The 25,729-nt window shown below is 27.8% G+C and overlaps 2 protein-coding genes across 3 annotated transcripts in view; both read left to right on the top strand.

Moving 5' to 3' along the window:
* The first annotated feature begins 555 nt into the window (after nt 1-555).
* Fs(1)n (female sterile (1) Nasrat) lies at nt 556-12,835 on the top strand. Of its 2 annotated transcripts, none has more exons than XM_083058763.1 (16): nt 556-763; nt 1,896-2,394; nt 2,674-2,972; nt 3,285-3,589; nt 3,879-4,574; nt 5,869-6,120; nt 6,186-6,504; nt 6,795-7,634; nt 8,028-8,543; nt 9,154-9,365; nt 9,614-9,752; nt 10,138-10,424; nt 10,676-11,041; nt 11,150-11,500; nt 12,204-12,357; nt 12,473-12,835. In XM_083058763.1, the coding sequence occupies exons 1-16, from the start codon at nt 556-558 to the stop codon at nt 12,643-12,645; spliced, it is 5,616 nt and encodes a 1,871-aa protein (XP_082914889.1). In that variant the 3' UTR covers nt 12,646-12,835. The 2 variants fall into 2 exon arrangements, with proteins under 2 accessions (XP_082914889.1, XP_082914890.1); XM_083058764.1 differs by having other exon boundaries at nt 558-763; nt 2,656-2,972.
* A 1,872-nt stretch (nt 12,836-14,707) lies between these two features.
* Daam (disheveled-associated activator of morphogenesis-like protein) overlaps nt 14,708-25,729 on the top strand; it is a 58,991-nt gene continuing 47,969 nt past the window's right edge. Inside the window, exon 1 of the mRNA XM_083056554.1 lies at nt 14,708-15,135. The gene's annotated coding sequence lies outside the window, so the exon portion shown is untranslated. The remainder of the gene's footprint in view (nt 15,136-25,729) is intronic.

The raw sequence follows: 25,729 nt of genomic DNA, 5'->3' as shown, positions 1-25,729 counted from the left end.
AGGACTTTTAAGCTTCACAGATATTTATCGTATTGACTATGATTAATAAAATATTCATAGTTAAATATGGGATCTATTGCAGAACTATGTTATAAAATTGGGTTATTAATAAAATTATGATTTATGAAAGAATGTATAATTATTAATAAAATTATAGTAGAAATAAACTAGAAAATATAATATCTCGTTTAATTTAATTTTGAAACGTTTAGCTAGATAAAGTCAAAGAATGTTAGATTTTATTAATAAAATTTTATATATCAATTAATTTTATTAATAAATAAATTAATTTTATTTATTAATAAAATTATGATTTATGAGAGAATGTATAATTATTAATAAAATTATAGTAGAAATAAATTAGAGAATATATAATATCTCGTTTAATTTAATTTTGAAACGTTTAGCTAGATAAATTCGAAGAATATTAGATTTTAGATGTCAGCATCGATCAGACTCAATGAATGATCAAAATATTATGGGTCGTACGAAGATATTTACGAGATACCAAGCGTGAGAGAATTTCACGGTCAAGAGTCTCAGTACATATTCAGAATGTTACCGAGTAAAGATCTTGTGTGTTTCCTCTTCTTTCTATGGATTTTCGTGAATAATATAAAATGTCAGGATATCGAAGAAATGTCCAAGACATTGGATGAAATACTCGTCAATACTAGATCATTTCGACGACCACGGAATTACGAAGATTCATCATTAATTTGGCAGGAATATGAATTTGGCACTGGGGCTGGAAATCGAGAAGGTGATTATTATTTATTATCAGATATATTATTATATTAATATTAACAATTATAAGTATATACCTATATGTATATATTTGTAAGAATCATCTGTATTTTTATATACATATATATAATATATCAGAAATCGTAATATACAAGAAATAGAGATGATTTTTGCAAATGCAAAATAATTGAAAATATATAATAAAATTTTTTTTATATAAGAAAAACTCTTTTCGAGAAAATTAATTTTGTGTGTATATTCGATCCACATTGAATATGTGTGCAAAATGATTAATTTGACTAACAACGAGAATTAGTTCAATAGATTTTCTGTTTCTATTTGTGAACAATATAATTTGAGTCAATGTAAAGCAACAAGTTTCAATAATTTATTTTATTAAATTATAAATTGCTGAAAATGTTGCTCTTTTTTTATTGCATGAAATGTTACTTATTTACGTTGCAATTGTTCGGCAAATATTCGGCAAATATTCGGCAAATTAAAGAAATAAAATTGATAATATAATGTGTACAAATCTTTATTTCTGTGAACATCTATATATGTAATATTATCTTATAATTGAATATAATTTTGATTATCCGGGAAAAAACTGCATATATAATCAAATATAAATATATATGTATAATTATATAAAAATTGTCCATATATAAATGTATATAAGCAATTTTTCCTTACTTTTTTCAAATTTATTATTTTAAATAATACAAAAATTATTCTTCTTATATGTTATTTTTCCTGTATACGGTGTATGTATACGGACAGGGATTAAATAAGCAAAAAACATATATGAATATATTTTATATACAATTTTTTTCTCAGGATATTTTTAGCATAAACTATTTTTGTACTCAACGAATTTTTAAAATTGATTCAGAAATAAAATCTTCTATAACAAATTTTAATATACATTTTTAATTTTCTTTTCTATTTTTAACCTACATTTGTATGTGAAAGTTTCTATTTCATTTATACCACGATTTTTTTTACGTATACTTTAATTTTTTTTATATAGAACATATGCAATATTATGCTTATTAATATTATGTTTTGTTATACAAATAAATAATTTTTCTTACGCAAAAATTATTCATATAACAATCTAAAAGAATGTTTTTTTTTGTTTTCAGAAGTCATTGTGACAAATATTTCATTGTATAAATTTAATCTGCCCGATAACATTGATTGGAAATTTTTTCAAGCGGAAACTTTCTCTTACTTTATTCGTGCTGAGAATTCAACATTAGTTTTCTACAAGATTAATTTTGTTGATTTGTCAGTTGAATATACTCTAAGTATAATGACTGAGGGACATATATTACAATTTAAAGTTCTTAATTTAAATACTGAAGAAACATTCAATGAAAATCACGATAATAATTTAATGGCAGTCTTACTGGTTAAAATCCAACATAGTTACTTCTTGTACTGGTATAGAATCTTTGGAAATACGTATACATTGTATTTGACATGGCCTGTACAAAAACAAATTCAAGACATGGAATTTGTACGCGAAGAAGAACAACATGAATTATTGCTACTTGACAATGATGTATATCCCAAAGAACAATCGTTGATCGATATTTATGGTTTCAATGTTGATTATAATAATCATCGCATTGATATATGGTAAGTACGTAATTGTGTATATATACATATATGTAATAGGTATATATTTTTATGTATAAATATTTTTTGTTTTTTTTTATTTTTATAATATTGTATTATTATTAACACTCTTATGCCTATAAACTTTAGTGTTTTTTTGTTTACAAAAACTTTGAAGAGGGAGAAGTACTCTTTCTTTTTTCAAAAAATTTAAAATTTTCTAATTATATATTTTTAATTCATATAAATAATATTGTTAAGTACAGCATATTTTTTATATAGCAAACTTAAACTGTACAGGTTTTGTCGGCGATTATTTGTTCCAAAAGTATTCGATGTTCAAACCTGTTCGATTTATGGAAGTTCCGTATTGGGTTTTCAAGGAATCGATAATATTATTTTATATAAATCGAAAAATGAACATAAATCTTGCCAGTTTGAAAAATTTGATATTATTAAGGCCAACGAGCTAAGAAATTTCGTCTGTTTCGAGAGTGGTCATATCGAATACCTAGCAATTGGTGGAAAGGAAACACGTTTACTTCGCTTTTCCGAGAACGAGTTTCAAAATAATGTCGAGACGGATCTGCATTTCAATGGTAATTTTATGATGATAATTTTCGGTAATTATGCATATTAGGAGATTCATCCTCAATAATCTTGACCTTGACAAGATATGTCAAGGTCATGAGTAACATTTTAAAACCTAACGCAAACCAATTCCTATTTTTTAAATAAAAATTAGATTTGATTGAAACGATTAAAACCTCTTGTATAAATTACGCAGGTTCATTAACGCAGGTTAAATTGGAGATTATTGGGACATTAGTCCTCTAATAATATGCATATTTACCTAACTTTTAACTAAAATGTAATTTTACCAAAACGAATAAGTTTTATTCATTTCACAGACACTACTGAAATTTCTTGGATCACCACTATACCATTGAACACATATCGGGATGAGTCGTTGTTATTGGTTCAATTAAAAAATTTGTCAGTGATTGCTTTGGCTTGGCAGGGATTAAAGTTTAAGACAGTAGATTTACCTAATCAAATTATGGATAATTTTGATCTGTCAAAAATCGTTACTATTCCAAAAGTTGGATTCGTGCATGCAAACATGCTTGTACGTATTGATGTGACCTTGGGTGAATTAGCGCATTCTATTCACAATGAGACGGAAAGCATATTAAAGACGCGAACTTTGTTGGAGGTATTTACAGGTTTTGTTTCTCTTATGTATAATATTTTTATTTAATTTTGTGCTTTATATAATATTTGTATAATTATTATATTTAGTATAATTATATTTATATTTATACATATTTATATATAATTATATAGGTATGTAGGATATACATATTGTTTTATTCTTTCTTTCTTTATGTTTATTTTAAATTAATTTTTATTGAGAAATTTTATATAATTTCATATTTATGTATATATATATATATATATATATATATATATATATATATATATATATAATAAAATGCTTTCAGGAGGTTTTTCGAAAACAGGAAGTAGTCTTTGACGAAACTAAAGTACGCTTGGATCAAAGTTATTTTAAGAATGCCATATCAGGATTTTGGAATTTTTCGAAAGTAGATGCGTCGAATGCTACACTCGAAAGAAATGTAAATTACGGCGCTGTCAAAGTCGGTTCGATCGACTTAGGAATGGAAGACATGTTGATGAATGTGACGTCAATTTTGAAGAAACTAGAAAAACTTGATACGAGGCTCAATCAAATCCTATTGGATTTGAAAAATATAACTGATTGGAGAATTAATTTATCGTCGGATGTTGAATTAACTGGAAATTTTCTGGTGACTGGAACGTTGTACGCGAAAAATATAACCGCTACTTTTGTAAATAACGCATCGACTTCGATCGCAGGAAATAATATTGTAAATCATGCTTCCGATATCGTTATCAACGGCCACAAATCTTTTCTCTCCATTGACACTGATAATTTAACGGTTTCCTCGTTGAACGGCATCCCGTTGGAAGAAATTGTTTTCGATACTTCGATAAAATATTATAACAACGCTGATTTTTCGAAGTTAAAACGCTTAAAGATTAATGGACACTTAAATTTTTTCGAGATAAATGATGTTAAGTGGAAGGATCTAATGCAAAGTATAATATGGAAAGATGAACCAACAATTATTCCAGGAGATACAATCGTGGAAGAGGTAAGGCAATGTAATTATATAGAGAATCGTAATTAAAATAAATAAAATTAAAAAAAAAGGATTCAACCTTGATAGGATCTTGACATATATGTATATTGTCAAGATGATGACTCTCATTGTCAGTTATTATGTTGATAACATAGGTCAAAATTAAGGTCATCGGGATTGAGTCTTCTCTAATTGTTTGCTGTAATTTTATCATAATTTTATTTTTATGGTTTACGTAATTTTCGAAAAAAATGACTTTTTAAAAATAATATATTTTTATATTTAATATAATGATAAATTAATGAAAATAGATTTAGTCTAAGTCCTTTATTTTTTTTTTTGTAAAACATCACTGATGATTTACCACGATTTATTATTTACTAAACATTCTATACAGGGTGTCCCATCTATCGATCACCCCCAAAAACTTTTATTTTTGATTGCACAACAAAATGTTTCAAATAAATGTTATTTGATTTAAAGAGGTTTCAAGGTTATTTGAGGATTATTTATGTTTTTTTAAATGGAATCAATATTTTTTTATATAAATCGATTCCCCGTTGGCATAAAAAATTATAAGGGTAAAATGACCAAAAAAATGAATAGTTTCCAAAATATATTATTGTACTTAAATTTGACATAATTTTACATGAACTATGAAATATCTTGTAAAATATTCATTTTTCGATCTTACTTTAATACTTATATGCATAAAATAATGAAAGGAATTAACTGGTATAAAAAAAACACAGTTGTTTATAAGAAAAAGTATATATTAGTTGCCATTTATATACTTTTTCTTGAAAACAACTATGTGTTTTCTTTACACCAATTATACCAATTCTCTCATTATTTTGTGCATCAAAATATTGAGATAAGATCATTGGAAAATAAGTATTTTAGATATTTCATAGTTTATGTAAAATTATGTCAAATTTAAGTATAAAATATCTCGTAAACTATTCATTTTTTGGCCATTTTATCCTTCTAACTTTTATGTCTAAAATTACGAGAAATTAATTTATTTAAAAAAATATGGTACTTTCATTTAAAAAAACATAAATGACTTTTAAAAGACCTTGAAAAGTGTCCTTTAGAAAAAAGTTAATAACGTCATCTTCTATTCTCCTTTAAATCAAACACAATTTTTGTTTGAAGCATTTTGTTGTACAATTAAAAATAAAAAAGTTTTTAGGAGTGATCGATTAAAATGGGATACCCTCTCTCTCTCTCTCTCTCTCTCTCTCTCTGTATATCAGAATCAAACTTTTATAACTTTCTCTTTAATAACAAATTTTTCTTCCAGCTTATCGTTGAAGAAGCCAATGTCAAAAATCTGAATCATTTACGATATCCAGAAGATTACGTTCTAACTAATGATAAAGATTCTATAGACGTTATGGGTGAAAAATATTTTACCCATCTGTCTACAACACATTTGCTGGGCATTAATTCAATAAATAATATAAATATTGACGATTTCATTATTCTTAGCAGACACGAAATCATCGATCATGAAATTACTTTTGAAAATCTCGAGATTGGTGGAACTTTCCAGGTATGATTCAATAAATATATTTTTCACAATTAAGTATAAAGACATTATTTGTGATAATTTTTTAGATTGACAGCGATATAACGGGTATTAACATAAGCAACATAGAGGGTTTGCTAAATGAAACTGATAGGCTTTTATCGGATATTATTTTTGAAAATCTGACTGTTATGGGAAACATTGTACTCCAAGATTCAATTGATGATAGAACGTGGTCAGATTTTGATGATCTTTTGTTGAAAACTGAGGGAAGTGCATTAATTATTGGGAATAAAAAGTTCTCGAATCGCATTTGTATAAATTCTAACGTAACAATCAAATCCGGATTAATTAATGATCACTTATTCTCAGAATTTGTAACGCTAGATGCGGATCAACAGCTTTCTCGTAAGTATTAATTAAAGTTTATTTATAATTATTTATAATTATTTATAATTGTTAAATATATGCATAAAAAAATTAAAAAAAAATATTATACATAATAAAGTATAATAAAAAATACATTAATGTTTTATTGTTTATTTTTATAATAGTAAAAAATAATAAGAATATTATAATATTACTTTTTGTAATATGTATAAATCTCTTTCTCTTTTAAAGAAAAAATAATTATAAGAATATACTTGTTTTTACTTGTGTACTACTTAAAAATTTAATTTTATAATATTACTTTATAGATTTGAGAAAAATATCGGCAAACGTCACGTTTGGCAATGTAACTTTTGGGATGATGAAGAAGTTGGAAGATTACATAACCCGTGAGCAAAATGTTGCTTCTGTTACTTGCCTGAACAAAGTATTATTGTTTATTAGATCATGTATCGTTGACGATTTGTCCTTTGACACTCTGAAGCAAAATATCACGCAGACTGCTTTCTTTGACAAATTAAATCAAACTTTCCAAAAAGTGTACTTTGAAAATTTGATACTCTCAACATTAATAGCCGATGAAGTCTTGCCGAACACGATCAATTATATCGATTACGCTGATTTGATTGGTCGCATCTTAACAAGCTCTACGCAACAAAATTTGACAGGCACTTTAATAGTTGACAATTTGAAAATCGATGTCTTGAACGCGGAAATCGTTAATGGAATGCCTATTAATGAATTACAACGATTATTAGCGCATGCAAAATCACTTTATAATGACATTTTCAACGGAAATGCATCGATAAAGTCACTTCGAGTGACAGGGATGATAACAGCATCTTCGATCAATGATAATGATATCGTTAACGTTTACAAGGAGGATAGCATGGGGACTGTAATTTTCAAAAAGAACATATCGATTAAGGATCTAACAGTGGTTGGCTTCGTGAATGGTTTAAATCTATCTGAATTCATTACTGACGTTATACGGAAAGTCGACAGAAACGTTACATTTGTAGGGTACAAAACATTAGAAAATGTTACGTGTGAATTTTTGAAGGCGCGATTTATAAATGGACACTTTATAGAAAATATCTTAGATTCCGATAAAAAGCAGATACTGAAAGGACCAGTTGTTATAAATGGTATGTTGCACGTTTACAAAAGTTTTCATACGTTTCTATATTTCCTATACAATAATAGTCTTAAACATAATTTTAAAAACTTTTAGAAATGTTTATACTAATATATATATAACAAATTGTATATATATTTTATATATATTCTCTTTTTCTTCTCTTTTTTTATTCCTCTTATTTTCTACTATTCTTTTATTTATATTGAAGTATAATTAGTAGAATTAAATATGTCATTACAATTAAACTCTATTTGTACTGTTTTATATAATTGCGTATATTTGTTTTTTTTATATTAATTATTTTCATCATCGTCACAATTACAAATATTTTTTTCTTTCTCTTCCTCTAATTTTTCTTTCTGTACTTTTTAAACAGAATATTAATAAAAATTTTTTTTAGGCTGGATCACAGTTTTAAGAAATTTTAACACAACTGGCAAGATTGGAAATGTATTCTTATGTGATTTCACGAATAGATTTAAATCACTTGGAAATAATTCTTATGCTTTTCATGGCAATTTTTATTTCAATGAAATTACTTCAATAACAAGGCTAAATATAAGTGGACCAATTCAAAGATCAAAGTTTGACAGTTTTCTGGAGACATTAATCCCTAAAAATGATAAAAATATTACAATATCTGGACCGAAAGTTTTTAAAAGTTCAATTACGTTTAATAGTGCATTTATCATCGATGGCAATTTAAATAACTTAGATTTGAATAGATTTCACAAAAATACTATTTATATTGATAAACCTTTCTCGATTGATACTAAAGTTATGTTTAAAGAAGATGTTTATATACAAAAAGCTCTTGTAGTAAAAACAGAATTACAATCAAATACTATCATGGATGTCGATATGAAAGATTTGCAAGAGAATGTTATCGCTCTCAATATACTTAATTATTTTTCAGGTAATTATATTCTCACACATAATAGAAAAAATTTATATGTATATGTACAGGGTGTCCCATTTTAAGTGAGCCAGGCAAATATCTAAAATAAATATGAAAAATACGGAAAAATGTTTTATACAAAAGTTTTTTGATTTCAAGGGGAACATAAGATGGTGCCATTGTTTTGACCTTGGATAGTCGTTTGTAGGTCACATGAAGGTCACTTTCAACTTTTTAATGTTTCACAAAGCAATTTTACAACTTCGAATTTATTCAGGAAAAATTCTCGAGATAAGCTACAAGAATATGCATTGAAAAATAGTGGTTTCCATTTAAGAAATTGAAAGTGATCTTTATGTGACCTACAAACGACTATTCAAAGTCAAACCAATGACAGCATCTTATGTCCCTCTCAAAGTCAAATTTTGTATAAAAAACATTTTTCCGTATCTTTCATATTTTTTGAGATATTTGCCTGAATCATTTAAAATGAAACACCCTGTATATACAATATATATATATATATATATATATATATATATATAATTATTATTATTATTATTATATAACATGATGATTATTATATTGGACAATTTTTCTGCATAATAAGGAATGATTTATATTTCAGAACGGATCATACTCGATAATGTGACTTTTCAAGCAAGCGTAAAAGTTGTACAGGTCAATGATTTAAAAATGAATACGTTGATTCCATTGCATACGAAACAGTTAATCATGGTGGATAGATTTAACTGCATTAATGTCACTGTTAAAAACGTACAAATAACAGGACACGTTAATACCTACCAACTAGAAGATATTTTTACAAACACATTTTCGGTACAATATAAGCGTCAAAATGGAATAATAACAATTTTATCGTTTCAGATATTTAGGGATTAAAATATAAAAATGTTTGTGAATAAATTAATACAAATTTATATTCACATTTTATTCGTATTGTTTTACAATTTTTAAAAATTATATTTTATAATTGCCTTAATTTTTTTTAAACACATAATTTATATTAAAATTGCACTGCTATGTAATAGTTTGAAAATAATAAAATGATTAATTTTTTTTTATAGATATATAGTAATCAAAATATTTTGGGACATATACAAATTCAGGGAAATGTTTATGCGTATCATGACTTTAATGCATATCTCGTCAATAGTTTCAATCCTAAGCAAATTGTTTCTTTAATTGCTAATGACACCTTAGCGGGTAAGAAAACTGATAAATGTTATATATAAACGGTGTTATAAAAATTTAAAGATGCATTCTTTAAAGTGAAATCAACAAGGAAACATGAACTGTCCGGAATAATCAATTTGATTCTTTTTGAAATATTGTTAAACACAAAAATCTAAAAAATATTCGTACGAATATTTTTCATATTTGAAAATATTTTTCATATGTGATTATTTTGAGATATAAGGGATGAAACTACTCTTATAGGACTGTATACATGATTTCTAGTTTTTAAATCTATTTTAACAGCAGATAGACTAAATTGTGAGAATGTTTCAGTTGCATCCAAGGAAATTTATACGATGATAATTAATAATATAATACATATAAATAATACATATGTTTGAATTTTTTTTAGGAAACTTTATATTCAAAACTCCAGTTATCCTTGATAAAAGTCTCAAAATTTGGGGTCTTTTAAACGGAATAAATCCAATTAATTGGCAAGGCGTTGCAATCGAGGCAACAAATAAAATTATCTGGAATAAACAGATTGTATCTGGAAAGTGGAAAATATATGGAAATGTCCATTTTGAAGAAAATATTGACGGAAGTGAATTTTTGAATGGAGTTAATGTCACGGAAATATCATTTGATTTATCAAAGGAAGATCCTGAAATAGATCACATCATCAATGAAACATATGTAAGAAAATTATTTTCTAAAGACATTTAGCAAAATATCATATTTTCGATTTATTAAATACATTTTTATACGATGACATTCAGTAACAGTTAACAAATAAAAAAATAATATTTTTTTGTAATCACAAATTTATATTTATTTTTTTTATTAAACTCGTTCTATGTATATTGAATTCAGCATGATATTTCACGAAAATTTAATTTTAAAGCTGTGTTTTGCTTACGCTTTTAACATAACTTTATTCTATGCAGATGGATCTGAATAACGTATATGCATTACATTTAGACATGCTTAAATACAATGCTATGAATCAGATATACAAGTTCAATACATTCGATTACTTAAAAATTCAGGAATTTGAAGGAGATATTCACGATATCCGTATTATTGAATTAGATATGTTCGATTATATATTAGTAAATTATGATACTTGCCGTATGAAACTTATACTGTATACTCAAAATGATTTTCAAGTAGTCGATGAAGTGTTCGATTTTGGATTAGTCGATAAATGGATTTTCTTTAAATCAAATCCTATATACTTGTTTACCATCGCAAAACACACCTGCGGTAGAAACTTTAATAATATATGGAAATTGGAAAATGATAGATTAATGGTGAGTAATAAAATAAAAAGTATTTTTATAAAATATAATATGTATTTTTTGCTTAAACTAAATTCAGCTATATATTCTTGATTTTTTAATTTATCTTCTTTCTCACAGCATGTGTTGGAACTTGATAATGTTAGCAATATTATGGATTTACATCAAGATGAATTTGTAGCAATGACTTCCGAAAATCTTGAAAATGCTTCAGAAAAGATTCAGCCAGATATATTAAAGAGTTTCATCTCATATAAGAATGAGAATAAAAAATTAAATTTGATTTCAAATACTGATCCAATTGCCTTCGTTAACAAATCTTTAATTTACGCATTACAAGGAAAATCTTCCAACGACACATATCTAAGAAATTGTTTCGATTGTGACAACACGTTAAGTTTCAAAGTAGGTATTTATGAAAAAGAAGAATACATTTACTACAACAAAGAAGTCAGCCCTGATTATATATTCGTAAGTTGAAAAAAAGAATTTCTATTTATGTATTATAATATACAATTAATTTTATATAACCATTACATATAACTCGGTCAAAAAAATCGTAGAAAAATTAAAAAAATAGCGTTTTGTAAGTAAAATGTTGTGATTTATGAAACTTGAGTGAAATTTTTCGAGAAAAATTTTTTTATTGAGATGCAGAGTGTCAAAGATATGTAATTTTAAGGAACAAAACAGTGTGTTTTTTTTAAAGCACAGAACGGAAAAATAAAAAAATTTTTTAAAACCATCAATTCCGCGTTAAAGTTTAAACTTTAAGCTTCAAAATGCGTATTTAATTTTTAGTCTACGATGATTTTTCGCCGAGTTTCAGCGGTTTGAAAATAGCATAATTTTTATGATAGGAAAAGTATTCCCTATTTTCTTTTTTAGTAGTGTATATAATATATATAGAACCAGAATTTATTATATAAAATTAAATAATGAAGTCTAAGGCTTTGATATTACTGAATATCCAACTAACGGGAAAATGGACTATTAATATAACGTACATTTATAGAATTAACCAATTAATTCTCATTAGAAGAAAAGGAATCTGCGCTTTTTTTGTCCTAACCACATCTGGCTCTTAATAGTCCATTTTTTAATTAGTTAGATGAAATTAAATATTACTTTATAGAATATAGATATGTTAATTTGATCGTATTGTTTCATTTAGTTGTGCCAAAATGACATCTGGCAAACAAAGATCTTGCAGACTATAAAAACACGTCTGCCGAAATCATTTTTGATTCTGAATTTCAATGGACTTGTCGAAACATTGTTTATTTTTGCAGAAAACAATGATACTATTCAGATTTACGAATATAAAGGTAAGTTTAGTGTAAAATTAGAAAAAATGTAAGAAAGCTAAAGAAAGATATTTATTTAATTATAAAAAATTAATTATATATAAATTATTACGTTTCTTCATAATTTTTTTACAAGGTATCAACGGCTTTGTACATAAAAATGTTATAAAAATAAAAGTTGATAAGTTGTATAATTTTAAAATAAGAAAACACACTAATCTGGAGAAAAGACATTGCTTGGCTGTTATACACAAGAATCGATTAACAATTTTGGAAGCAAAAATGTACGGTGAAAAGTTGGATTTATAAACTTCAGTTAAAAAACGTCTATTACAAAATTAAAAAATGGGAGTATATATGCAATATATACATTTATGTAAAATGTTATTGTTGTATAATGTGTATTAAGAATTTCTATTCTTAGCAATTTTAAATAGATTAAATAGAAAAATAGAAAAAAAATAATATATAGCATAGAAGTCAATATGTTAATATGTTAATATAAATTATATATTTAATATGTTGATATAAATTAAATTGTTATTATAATTACAAATATTAATTATATATTATATCATATATATTATTATTAAGATTATATTAAATGTAATTGTAGATTAAAATTTTATATATATGTAGTCTTATAGAGCAAGCTATTACACAATATTAATAAGTTGTTACATAATAATTAATAATTTGATAGAATTTTATTATTATTTATAATAATTGATATGATAATTTTGTTCAATGATGTGTATAATATAATTGTACACAATTCACACGTTGACGTTTCTTTATAATAAAAATTAAACTTAATGATTTCTAGTACATTAATTACCTACTAATATACATCTTTTTTTCATGCTATATCGAAGAATTAAATAAATATTTCCATTCCTATCAGAAACAATCAGAAAGAAATAAAAATAAGGCAAAATAAAGAGTGCACTTTTACTTTGATATCTTTATATTAATATTCTGAATGATGTTCGATTGCGCGTTTACCACAAATTCCCTATAACAGAAAAGAAAAAAATATAGTTTTTATACGATGCATATGTGTGTGTGTGTGTGTGTGCCTGCAATGTATATATTGATTTGGTCTAAATGAGTATATATTAAGATAAAATATATGTAAAAAGAGCAATTTTTAACGTAATGCCGCATTTCAACACTCTTGATCAATATATATGTTTTTTTGCATGAAAATTATATTTAGTAGGTACGAAAAAGTAAAATGATAAAAGTAACTGTTAAATTCGTTATTCGTTATAAAAAATGTAACAAAGTTATTCTTTTTTTGTTACAAATAAAATTTATAATGCAATTACCATTACAATTAATAACTACTAATTTTATAGTTTTTAAATATTTAAATATTTTTATTATAAATTTTGGGCATTTAGACAATTGATGCCCGTTTTATGTACGTACACGGCGTCAATAATGCCTTCTCACCTGAAGATAGCCAAGTCAAAAATAGCTAGACACAGCGTCTCTTGTTATTTGTGCATCATGATTGTAGATTCTTGAAGGAACCGGCAACCAGTAACATTGTTTCGGAGCCATCAGTTTGACAGCTTTAAATAATGCTTATGGAAGGTTAAACCATGAGATGTTATCTGAAAATATAAAGACAGAAAGGAAATTTAAGACATTAATTATTTGAATTAATAATTATTATGTGGTAAATTTATAAATATAATTAATAAATATATAAATTAGGTTATTTATTTACAGATATAAATTCATAAATTAAATTATTTATTTATAGATATAAGTGAGATTATTTATTTATAGGCATACATTCACAGATTAGATAATAATTAGAATATATATATATATATATATATATATATATAATAAAATAAATACTTTAATCTATGAATTTATGTCTATAAATAAATAATCTAATTTATATCTATGAAATAATCTTCCACAAATACTTAAAATTGTCAAACTGATGGCTCCGAAATAACGTTGCCGGTTCCTTCAAGAACCTACAGTCATGATGCACAAATAACTAGACGCGCGATGTATCTAGCTATTTTTAACGCGGCTATCTTCAGGTGGGAAGGCATTAATAACGTCTGCATGTATGTATGTAATACATGATATCGAAGAGCAAATGTGAAACGCAACGACGAGTGTTATAGCGCGAAAATTTTGAAATACGAATTTGTATGTATGTAATACAGTTGCGTTTCATATTTGCGCTTCGATATCTCGCCGCATTTAAAGGAATCGATTCAGCCGATATGCGCGCACGAGAAAAGGCTCCGGCGCGCGCCGTCGCGTCACCTTGACGACGACAACGACGTCGACGTCGCTCTGACGTCGGCGCAGTGCGTCGTCGAGTAATAAAAGCCGCTGTGCACCGGGTCGACGGTCCCTCCGATGACAGCGGGCTAGTGTCCCGACTTTTCTCGGCTTTCGCGCTTCGTCTCAACGCCGCGTCGTTGACGTTGGCATCGTTATTGCTACGATTCCCATCCTATCGTTAGACCCAGCCCCTTTCGCATGATCGATTTAAATTCTTGTAAAGCAGCGAAATCTGTCGCGTCGTAAACTTAAAACGTTGCGTGTGCAGGGCCTAAAGTGTGCTAAAACCTTCTAAAACTGTCCGTTCAGCTCGCAACGTTGTCGAGCGATGCTGCCGAAAATGCACGATGTTGAGCTTGTGACCATCATGGTGTGAGAAGCCCACCGGGACATGTGCCTTCTTACTTTCTATTGATCGGCGCGTCCTGACCGACGCGATCAGAAGATTTTGCACATTTCGCGTCTGTGGGAGACCCGGTAAGGTTCTGATCCCTCTTCTATGATCCCTCTTCGTGATTTCAGACAGCCATTTAATTCGTGAATAAGGTGCTGCTCTACTGAACATATATATAGAGTTTATTGCATACTTCATCAAAAATGTCACTTAGTTCTTTAAAGCGCGTTCTTTAAAACAGACAACGTTGCAACATTTAAACGTTATGAATGAATAAAAAATAACGTATAAAGTTAGAATATGTATATACATATAAACAATCATAATGCGTTTTATATTACATTAGTTTACAGCCAAAAATTATTTTAAATCAGACAGAGTGTTTCTTATAGATTTTTGAGTGCTAAAAACAACGCCGCAAACTAAATTTCACCAGCACGTTAGATTTTCAAAAATAATTGAGATTTAATATGTAAAAAATGGTTTTTTTGCGATATTTAAGATTTTTTGTAAAAGAAATTAACGTTGGAAAGTTCATCTCCTATAAAATTTTTTTATTTTAATATCTTACTTTTTAGCCATGTTGAAAAATGAAAAATTAAAGTTGAGAACTACTTCTCATATGGAGATGCTCCTGAGAAAAACAGATTTTCTAGAAAAAATTATTTTTTCCAAAACTGATTTTATTATTATTCCTTCCTTTAAATCATACAACTTTTGTCTGGAACATTTTTTTCGAAAATGCATTTGTTTCGAAAAATTCAAGATGAGTAATTAAAATGAGACATCCTATATATAAATATACATTTAATGGAATCTATCACGATAAGTTACACTGTATATGTGTATTGATAGCCCAAAATTACAAATTGTAATCTTATACTTCATTATCATATAGGCGGAATATTTGCTATCTCAACAAAACTCTGTATTTAAATCCTTCCTAATATGTAAAAGCATCTAAAAAGTAAAATATCGAAATAGAAAAAAATGCATTTTATAAGAAATAAAATATTCAATTTCTGATCAGAATTTCAAAATAACATTAACTTTTTTTTGACAAAAAAAATTTAAATATCACAAAAAAGTCATTTTCTTGCATATTAAACTTCAATTATTTCGGAAACCTGACATGCTGGTAAAAATTAACTTGCGGCATTGTTTTCAGCATTCAAAAATCTATAAGAAACACCTTTGTCTGGTTCCAAATAATAAAAAAAATTTTTTTTTGTAAATTAGTGTTATAAAAATATAATATATTTTAACAATATTTAATAAATTGCAATTTTTTCCCCCTGTGCTCAGTAAGGTAGTTACCTTGTCTTGCGAAATAAATTATGTTATTGTTTATTCATAAGGACAAACGATGATACATTTGTATCATCTAATCATAGAGTAGCGACGACTGATTATTCTTACTGTAATGTTATCTTATCTCTTATGTTAATAATCTATTTTTACCATTATTACAACATAATGATAAAGATAACAATGTTGTAATAAGTTTCTTTCCTTAATACTATTTTAATATAATTATTAATAATTATTTATTTTAATTATTTTTTATAATGCTTTTATTTTCATTAAGATACTTCGATAATTTTTAAATATCGAGAAATGCAATCTTAAAAAAGTTTTTGTTGACTTTAAGAAGATATTTCTTGCTTTAAAATAATTTCTTTCTCGGAAATATTCAGCATTTTATTAAAAGCAACGAAAATATTTGAGAAAATTACGATAATTGAAATATATTCTGTAATCAAATCTACACGAGAGATAAGATAGATTTACATTTATAAGATAAATTTAAATTATCTCTAAAAATAAACTCACATTCCCTTATATTGTTCAGCATGCCAACTGAAGTTCTTCATCATTATTTTTTATATTATTCATTTTTTACAATTCTTTATTAGTATTTTCTTATTAGATTATAAATACGATTTCACACAATTGATCTATTTGTTTTTAAATGATCTAGATATACGGCATGCATATCTCTCAATTTTAAATCACTTTGAATCAATGTTTTATGATTGACACCGGTATGTGAAGATAATTAGATTTATCAATGCGTTTCATCATGTACGCGCTAAAACTGAAGGTGGCTGAAACTTACGTTGTTAATAAAGTTAAATAATATAATAACCGTCACACGCATGCTACACAATCCGAAAAAGAATTTTACTTTTTTGTTCTATGGTTTTTTGTGGTTGCAATCTATGATGAAAAACTGGATATTTAGCATGAAAGCTGTCGATCGTTTTGCATAGATAGATGCAGCAGAAAATTAAATGTTCCCTGCAAGTGCTTTTTAGAATTGATTAATCTCTTAATTTTATCATATGTCTTAATAAATAGATATATGTAAAAATTATATTACAGCGTAAAATGTCATAAAAAATAATATTCTTAATTAAATATCGCAGAATTATCATTATAGATACAGCAAAAAAATGCTAATAATAATAATAATAATAAATTTATCAGAATATAAAAAAATTGATTTAGCGGAATGTAACTAATCTCATCTTTGAGAGATAAAATTTTTAAGAAAATTCTTTTTTCTGTTGCTCAGCATCCGCTGTAGATACACAAATCTATAGTTTATAGCAATTCAAATGATAAACAGCACATTGTGAGAAAGCTTGACATTTGATTTGAAATGTCAGTAACTACCTACGTGAATTCTACGTGTACATACCTAGGTTTATATTGCCATATATTATGTTGAGATTCAGCACTGGAAAGTGAACAATTGAAGTTCGACCGATGCATACATGCAATTCGTCTACGCCTTTTTCTAACTTCTTGCGAAATGATATGAAAATATCGCAGTACTGATTATTACATTATATAGAATTTTATTGATTTTAATATGCTAATGTTAGCTTATATAACATATTTATTGTTATACATATCTGTACAATGATCAACTGATAATTTAGGATATCGAAGTAGTGTACAAGAAAACTTAAAACTTAGGAAATATACATGTACATAAAATATCTGTCACATATACAACATATCTCTCAGCCGATAGCTTCGAATATTGAGCTAGTATACAAGAGATCTCATAATTTAGGAAACATTTCGTGTCTGCAACTTTAGCAAGCATTAATGCATATTATTTGACATATCGGTAAGTACACCAAAAAGAACATGCAATGAAATAACACTTGCAGAAAAGAAATATACGTATACGCGGTACGTTTATTATAATTTTTACCGCTCTTTACGATCGCGCTCGCGCAGTCAAACATGCTATCAAACGCATACCCCCCCCCCCCCTCTCTCTCACTAACTGTACTAACAATAAAACACATCGTGCCACACAGAAATAGCGTAACATGTTTAAGACTATATATATAAGAAGGTTAACTCTCATCCTCCGTCGGTCACTTATAATGTTATGATGCGGAATGCGCAATCGCACGCAATTGACGGATTTAAGAGTGTTAAGCGAGATAGATTATGTGGGCTATGTTTATTGACTCTCGCGCTATTTAAAATATACAGGATGTCTGAGACCATCCTTCTACTCCTTTTAAAATAAAGGAAAGTGATTTTTATTAAAAATTCCAAAAATTTGCATAAGTAAATCGGGTACACTCTATCGAATGATGATATTTTTAACTTTCGACTACTTAGTGACCGTAAGTTATCCAGACCGAAAGTTCGGATTTTTTAAGTGGAACATAGTAATTTTTAATTTAGATCATGATTTTACGGGGGGAAAAAAAATAAAAAGCATTTATATTTTGTTCTGGAAGAAATTGGTATCTCGAAAATTTTATCTAAGGATCGAATTGCTTTACTTATTCTACGAATTATATTGTCCTTTGTAGTCGAACGTTCACAGTATACTAAATCTTTTACTTTTCCTGAATTAAATAATCATCAAAGACGATGAGGTCTAGTGATTGGGTTAGATAACTGATCGAACTATATATTTATCTATTTATTTGTTGGGAAACATAGTCTTTAGTACTGCATAGGAAACTCTTGATGTACGAGGGCAGTTCGATAAGTCAGTGACTTTTACAAGATATGGCACTCAAATCGCAATCTAATTTTATTTCTGATATTTACCATCTTATTTAAGTATACACACCAAGTTTCAAGTAGATCTGTCAAATAGAAATTTTTTGACAGCGTTCTAAAGCGGATAAGTTTGTGTTTTTTGCTAAAATGGAAAAAAGTGAATTTCGTGTGCTAATAAAACATTACTTTTTGCGTGGAAAAACCATTAAGGAAACTGAAGAAAAGCTAAAAAAGTATTATGGGGACTCTGCTCCGTCGCATGGAATGGTTCACAAGTGGTTCACTGAATTTCATTGTGGTCGTACAAGCACGAATGATGCTGAGCGCCCGGGACGTCCGAATGAGGTCACAACTGAAGAAACAGTCAATAAAATCCATGATATTGTATTGGACGACCGTCGAGTGAAGATACGCGAGATGGCCAAGATGGTAAACATCTCAAACGAACGTGTTTTTAATATCATGCATAAACATTTGGGCATGAAGAAGCTGTCGGCCAGATGGGTGCCGCGCTTGCTCACAATCGACCAAAAATCACAACGAAATTCAGTGAACCACTTGTGAACCATTCCATGCGACGGAGCATAGTCCCCATAATACTTTTTTAGCTTTTCTTCAGTTTCCTTAATGGTTTTTCCACGCAAAAAGTAATGTTTTATTAGCACACGAAATTCACTTTTTTTCATTTTAGCAAAAAACACAAACTTATCCGCTTTAGAACGCTGTCAAAAAATTTCTATTTGACAGATCTACTTGAAACTTGGTGTGTATACTTAAATAAGATGGTAAATATCAGAAATAAAATTAGCGATTTGAGTGCCATATCTTGTAAAAGTCACAGACTTATCGAACTGCCCTCGTATATGACGAGCATCCATTTTGTTGAAACTACAAGTCCAGACACAATCGCAGAGGGAGATTTTCTAATGAGATAAGAAAATCTGTCTCTGTCAAGGCTGAATATCTATCACTGTATAGATTTTCTTCACAGAAAATAGGACCTACAATCTAATTTCCAATAATGCTGTATTAAACATTGACTTCCCAATCATGTTGATGATTCATTTCTTTCAACCAGTGAGAATTAACTTGTGACCAATACTGACATTTTCAGGTATTGACAGATCCAATACTTTTACATGTACATTCGTCAGAAAATAAAATTTTGAGATGAAAACCAGGTAATTGCTGTCTTATTTAATTGCAAAATGCAAGTTTCTGTTAAAAATCATAATTCAGTGCTTGGTGAACAGACATTCTGTCAGAGTGAAATATATTTTCTTTCAAAATACGCCAGATATAACATCGCGACTAACCAAAAATTCTTTTTCGGCATTTTAATGAAGGTTTAATTCTGCTAATACAAAAATTTCCATTGCTCCTTTATATCTAATTGTACGATGGATCTATCTACCTCTGTTATGTTTAGATTGAACGATCTTCAGTTCTGATTCGGTTAGCTAAATGTGAAAAAACATTCCGTGAATGAGGAGTCTGAGAATGTTCTCGCCACAATTTTTCAACTGCAGCGAATGTACTTTGACATTCATCCAAAATTAGAAGCATATCATATGTTTCTTCATTTGAATAAAACATGGTTAGATAGATCTCTATAAAACCTTTACTAACCGAGATTGAATATGAAATCTTTACTAAAAGTAAATCGAGATTAGTATGAATATTTTTTGAAAAATAATTTTTGAAAAATTCTTTTACGAGCAGACAAATAGGAAAATTGCTTTCATCAAAGCGTGTTAAAAGATGATATGAAAAATCTTGAAATTGATTGAGTCAGCTTTATGAGAAGAAACAACACAACAACCTCATGGGTATTCTAAATATGTATTTGGAGAAATAATTTTACAAAAAGCCGCGTATAAACTTTCCAATGGTTTCCGTCTGTACCTCTCTTTTCTCTTACACGAACTATTTTCGCTGCACCGATACAGCGATACATCCCAAGGCTACACTCATGTTTTATTACGCGTTCTGTATTATTTTGGGGACGCGTGTTATGCTTTTTGTCGCCAATATAAAAATATATTATTTTATCATGAATATTGTTCAGCCATATTATTCAAAAACAATAAATGTTATTTCGTTATTTTGATATTGAACAGCTGCAAAGAATGAGAACAACAAAATGATTCAACCTATAAATATATTCCCATTTCCTATAAGAATAACAGGGCATGATTGAAATCATCAGTTATGGAATTCTTGCTGGTAAGATGATGATGACTGATGGGGGACGTTGACTGACAAGCATTATTTAACATCCAATGATATGACGATTATCCATGATAACAATCCAGATAGTTTTTCAAGTTAGTCACCAATAGAAACAGGATGAGTTAACAATTATCGAAATGATAAAATTGCGTTCTAATCAATATCCGTCCATTTATTCATTAGAGAAAAAACAGCACGATAAAATCGATAAAGCTCCACATCTCAACAAGAGCAAAGTGTGCCATGTGGGCTATTGACCACAGCTGTTAACCCCCTGTGCATATACATCATGCCCTTAAAACTTCCCTCACACAAAATCTCGTCTATGAGGAACAAATATGATACAGCCACTGAAAATCTAGACAGCGATAATCTTATGAACTTCTTTTTTTTGCCAGTTTCGCGATTTACAAAATTTATGAACTGTCAGGTTCGTTTTTAACGTATACATGAAAAAATTAATTTTTAAAATGTGGTAACAGAGAAAGATATATCAATGCTTGTAGACACATTGGATGCAGGAGTATATACATATAAACGATATTTAAATATGATATGATTAAACATGTCTGAATAATAAACATAATTTTGTGCAATATACGATGCGTTTTTGTTGCCCTACAAATTAATAAGATAGAAATTTAATTATAATTTTCAATGATAGAGAGAAAGAGAGGTGAACAGAATATAATCACTCTCTCTTGGTATTATAATTAATAACATGAAATAATATAAAAACTATATAATCGTTTACAAAATTATAATTTTATTTATTAATATATAATAATTTATTAATATATAATAATATCATTAATTTTATTTATTAATATATAATAATTTATTAATATATAATAATATCATTAATTTTATTTATTACTGTGCCTATAAAATATAGCAAAACTATGGATACAACTTCATAATATCTATGTCGGAATGCGCAAATACAATAATATAATATAAAAATAGTGTTGTTACTCTATTAAAAGGTTAAGGTCAACGCAAATAAACTCGTAATTCATTCATACCGATTATTATTGATTCCCTGAAGTTCTCTCTTCATGAAAACTTCAGGCAATCTTCTCTTAAAAGACGTTTTTCCATCTTTGTGTGTACGCGCCCTAAGGATGAATCCTAACACAACTTAAAAGTCTTAAGAGTCTCAATTTCGAATGAGTCAGAGAATATCCGGATGATGTCCACCAAAATATTGCACGTGCATATATGTAAGTCAATACTTGTAAGTCGTGATTATAAGGGCGCGGAAGGTCATTTATTTAAAATATAGAAATAATAAAATTATAATTTTGCTTGGATTTAGTGTGTATCATGCCATTTTATTTTTAAGCATATTTTTCGTATTTTGTGTAATTTCAGAAAAATAAGTTTTCATTATCAATTGCTACATTTATTGATATTTTTTTTATTTGCAAGTTGAATACAACAATTCAATAATTCGTGATTGTATCAATAAAATAGAATTTGTTTCTTTGACTGTAATAAAAGAGAAGAAACAGAAAAATCATATTAAAAATTATATATGTTTTTTTTACAATGTGACGTATACGTAACTCACTAGCGTTGTTTAGTAATTATTATTTGTTGATTATTAAAAATGTAATTAAAAGACGATATTGCATAATTATGATAATTCCAATCTCTCTTTGATTGCATTACTGTTTATTGTAATTGAACACAATAATAATTTATAATTATAATAATTTGATTTAAACATAAATAAGTAAAACCTGTCGACTGTTACTGTTATCGTATCCACAATCTCTTTTTTCTTATTTCTTGCTAACTCGTTAATTTTTCATCTTAAAAATTGTAAAGATAGTTTTGTATCCAGTTATACAATATATAAACATAAAAAAATACTTTTTTAAAGAAAGTAAAAACAGAATCCTAAGTATACGTATCTGTGTTACACAAAAAGGCGTTCTTTTACTGTTTACTTTATTTAATTCTTTTATTGGTTATTTTATTTAATTCTTTTAATTCTTTAAAATTTATTTTAAATAATAATATACATTTTAATTAATCTATATTAAAATTTCCTTATCATTGATTTCTTTTATAATTAAATTTTCACAATTAAATCAGGAATATATATCGAAATACATCGAAAAACTATTATGATAATGATGTATAAAATTGCAATTTACATATAATTTACAATTATATATTAATCTTTTGCTGATAAATGATTATTATAAATATAATGAAGACAGAGAAAAAAAACATCAAAGTGATTGAAAAATATGATAGACCCGTTTGTACATTGATTGATCACTCTATTACTAAAAAACAATTATTATTATAATATATATATATATATATATATATATATATATATATATATATATATATACACACACAACTGCACTCGTATATTGCGTATACGCAATACAAGATTCGAATATCATATCGCTATACGAAACGCAAATTACAGCTGGGACAGCATAGTCGCTTGGCAATTGGCACCAATTGACAGCAATTAGGATTAAGAGTCAGGATGATCGTGATTACACTTTATGCAGAACAACACACTCAAGCTTTAAATTTTGAATACTCAAGTAGTTGATATATAATCTCCGTTTCTCTCTCTCTCTCTCTCCAGCCCCCTCTCTACACACACGCACACGCACACGCGCACGCGCACGCACACGCACACACGCGCACACACACACACACACGCGCGCGCGCACACACACACACACACACACACACACACACGTGCACGCACGCGCGCCTGCATGAGTGTACAGGGTGAGAAAAAAGTATGGAAACCTTGAAAAATCTAAAAAAATATTAGTTTTACAGAAAAGTGTTTTAGACAAAAGTTGTACAGTTGCAAGTGGCGCATTACATAGCAATATTATTATAACCTTGAAGAGTGTTGTCAAAGTCACATGAAGGTCACCTTTAATTTCTTAAATGAAACCCCCCATTTTTTTATTACATATTCTTGTAGCTTATCTCGAGAGCTTTCCAAAACATTATAATTAAGTTATTTTTCATAAAGTTTCCAACTTATGAGGTTTAAAAGTTACAGCATTTTGACATAAAATATAAATATCTTGTGAAACATTCAGTTTTCGGTAATCTCATTTTAATACTTTTATGCACAGAATAATGAGACCAATACTTTTTAGCAGTTATTTTTTTTCAAGGTCACCTTCAGTTTTTTATAGATAAATTTATAATTTTTTAAAAGCATCATAAAATATTTTAAAATTGAATAATTTACGAGGGATTTTATACTTTAATTTGATATAATTTTACAGAAACTATAACATATATCTCGTCAAATATTTACTTTTCGATGATCTTACTTCAATACTTTTATGCACAAAATAATGAGAGGAATCAATCAGTGTGAAGAAAACATAGTTGTTTTTAAGGAAAAATATGTAGTTACAAGTTACATGTTTTTTCTTCGTTACATTACATTTCTTATTGTGATGTCAATCATTTGATGCGTATATTTAGAAAAGCATGGCGCACGTTGTCATGCTGAATGTCGCATGCTCCGGAAACGCAATGTTAATTTAATGCGACATGTTGGACCGATGTTTATACGTGCGTGCAACGTAATTAGAATTGTTTAATGGTCTATAAGAAGAGCCATGGATAAATTTTGTTATGCCAAGAGATAGATAATTCATAATTTATTATTAACAAGTTAATAATAAATAGTCCCACGCATTAACAAGTGTAATTAAACTGTTTAATTTTAAATAATTTATATAAGGAAGACAAAGAACATTTTATAAACTGTAATTTCTGTTTCTTATTATATAAACTAAAATTTGGTATGTTTAATACATAAAATATGCTTGAAATAAAAATAAATATATAAGTAAATCTATATAATTCTAAATTCTTTTAAAAATATTCACATTGTTCCTATATTGCTCGAAAGATCAAATCAAATAAAGATAACGAAGGCAGAACACAAAGCAATGTAAACATACCATCATTTTGAAATTTAAATCCGCAAACATCTAATCTAACACGTTTAGCCGAACGTCGTAAACTATGAAAGAAATATATACCGCATCTAAAAAGCCAATGGGCCGGATGATGGTAGTGGCGGGGGAATCTTGGACAGATGTTTAATCCACAGAGTGCGAGGGTCCAGTTCCCCCATGGAAAGTCGTGCCAAGAACTACCCTTCATCAACGATGACTACATATGAACCCAGCATCGACAGCATTGTATTCACGACAATAGTCCCACTATTGCTACCTTTAGCCCTTGTGAGAGCTATGCTTAAGGGCCACGTGACACGTGCTCACCCAACAAACACATATACACATGTGTATGTATATATATATACATATATATATATATATATATATATATATATGTACGCACAGACATATTGTATGCTCCACA

This window comes from Prenolepis imparis, unplaced genomic scaffold (genome assembly GCF_030444845.1).
Source record: "Prenolepis imparis isolate NDT839.2.m4 unplaced genomic scaffold, iyPreImpa1.0 SCAF_2, whole genome shotgun sequence".
Lineage (NCBI taxonomy): Eukaryota > Metazoa > Arthropoda > Insecta > Hymenoptera > Formicidae > Prenolepis > Prenolepis imparis.
The sequence above is the reverse complement of the archived record's forward strand: the minus strand, read 5'-3'. Positions and strand labels throughout refer to the sequence as shown.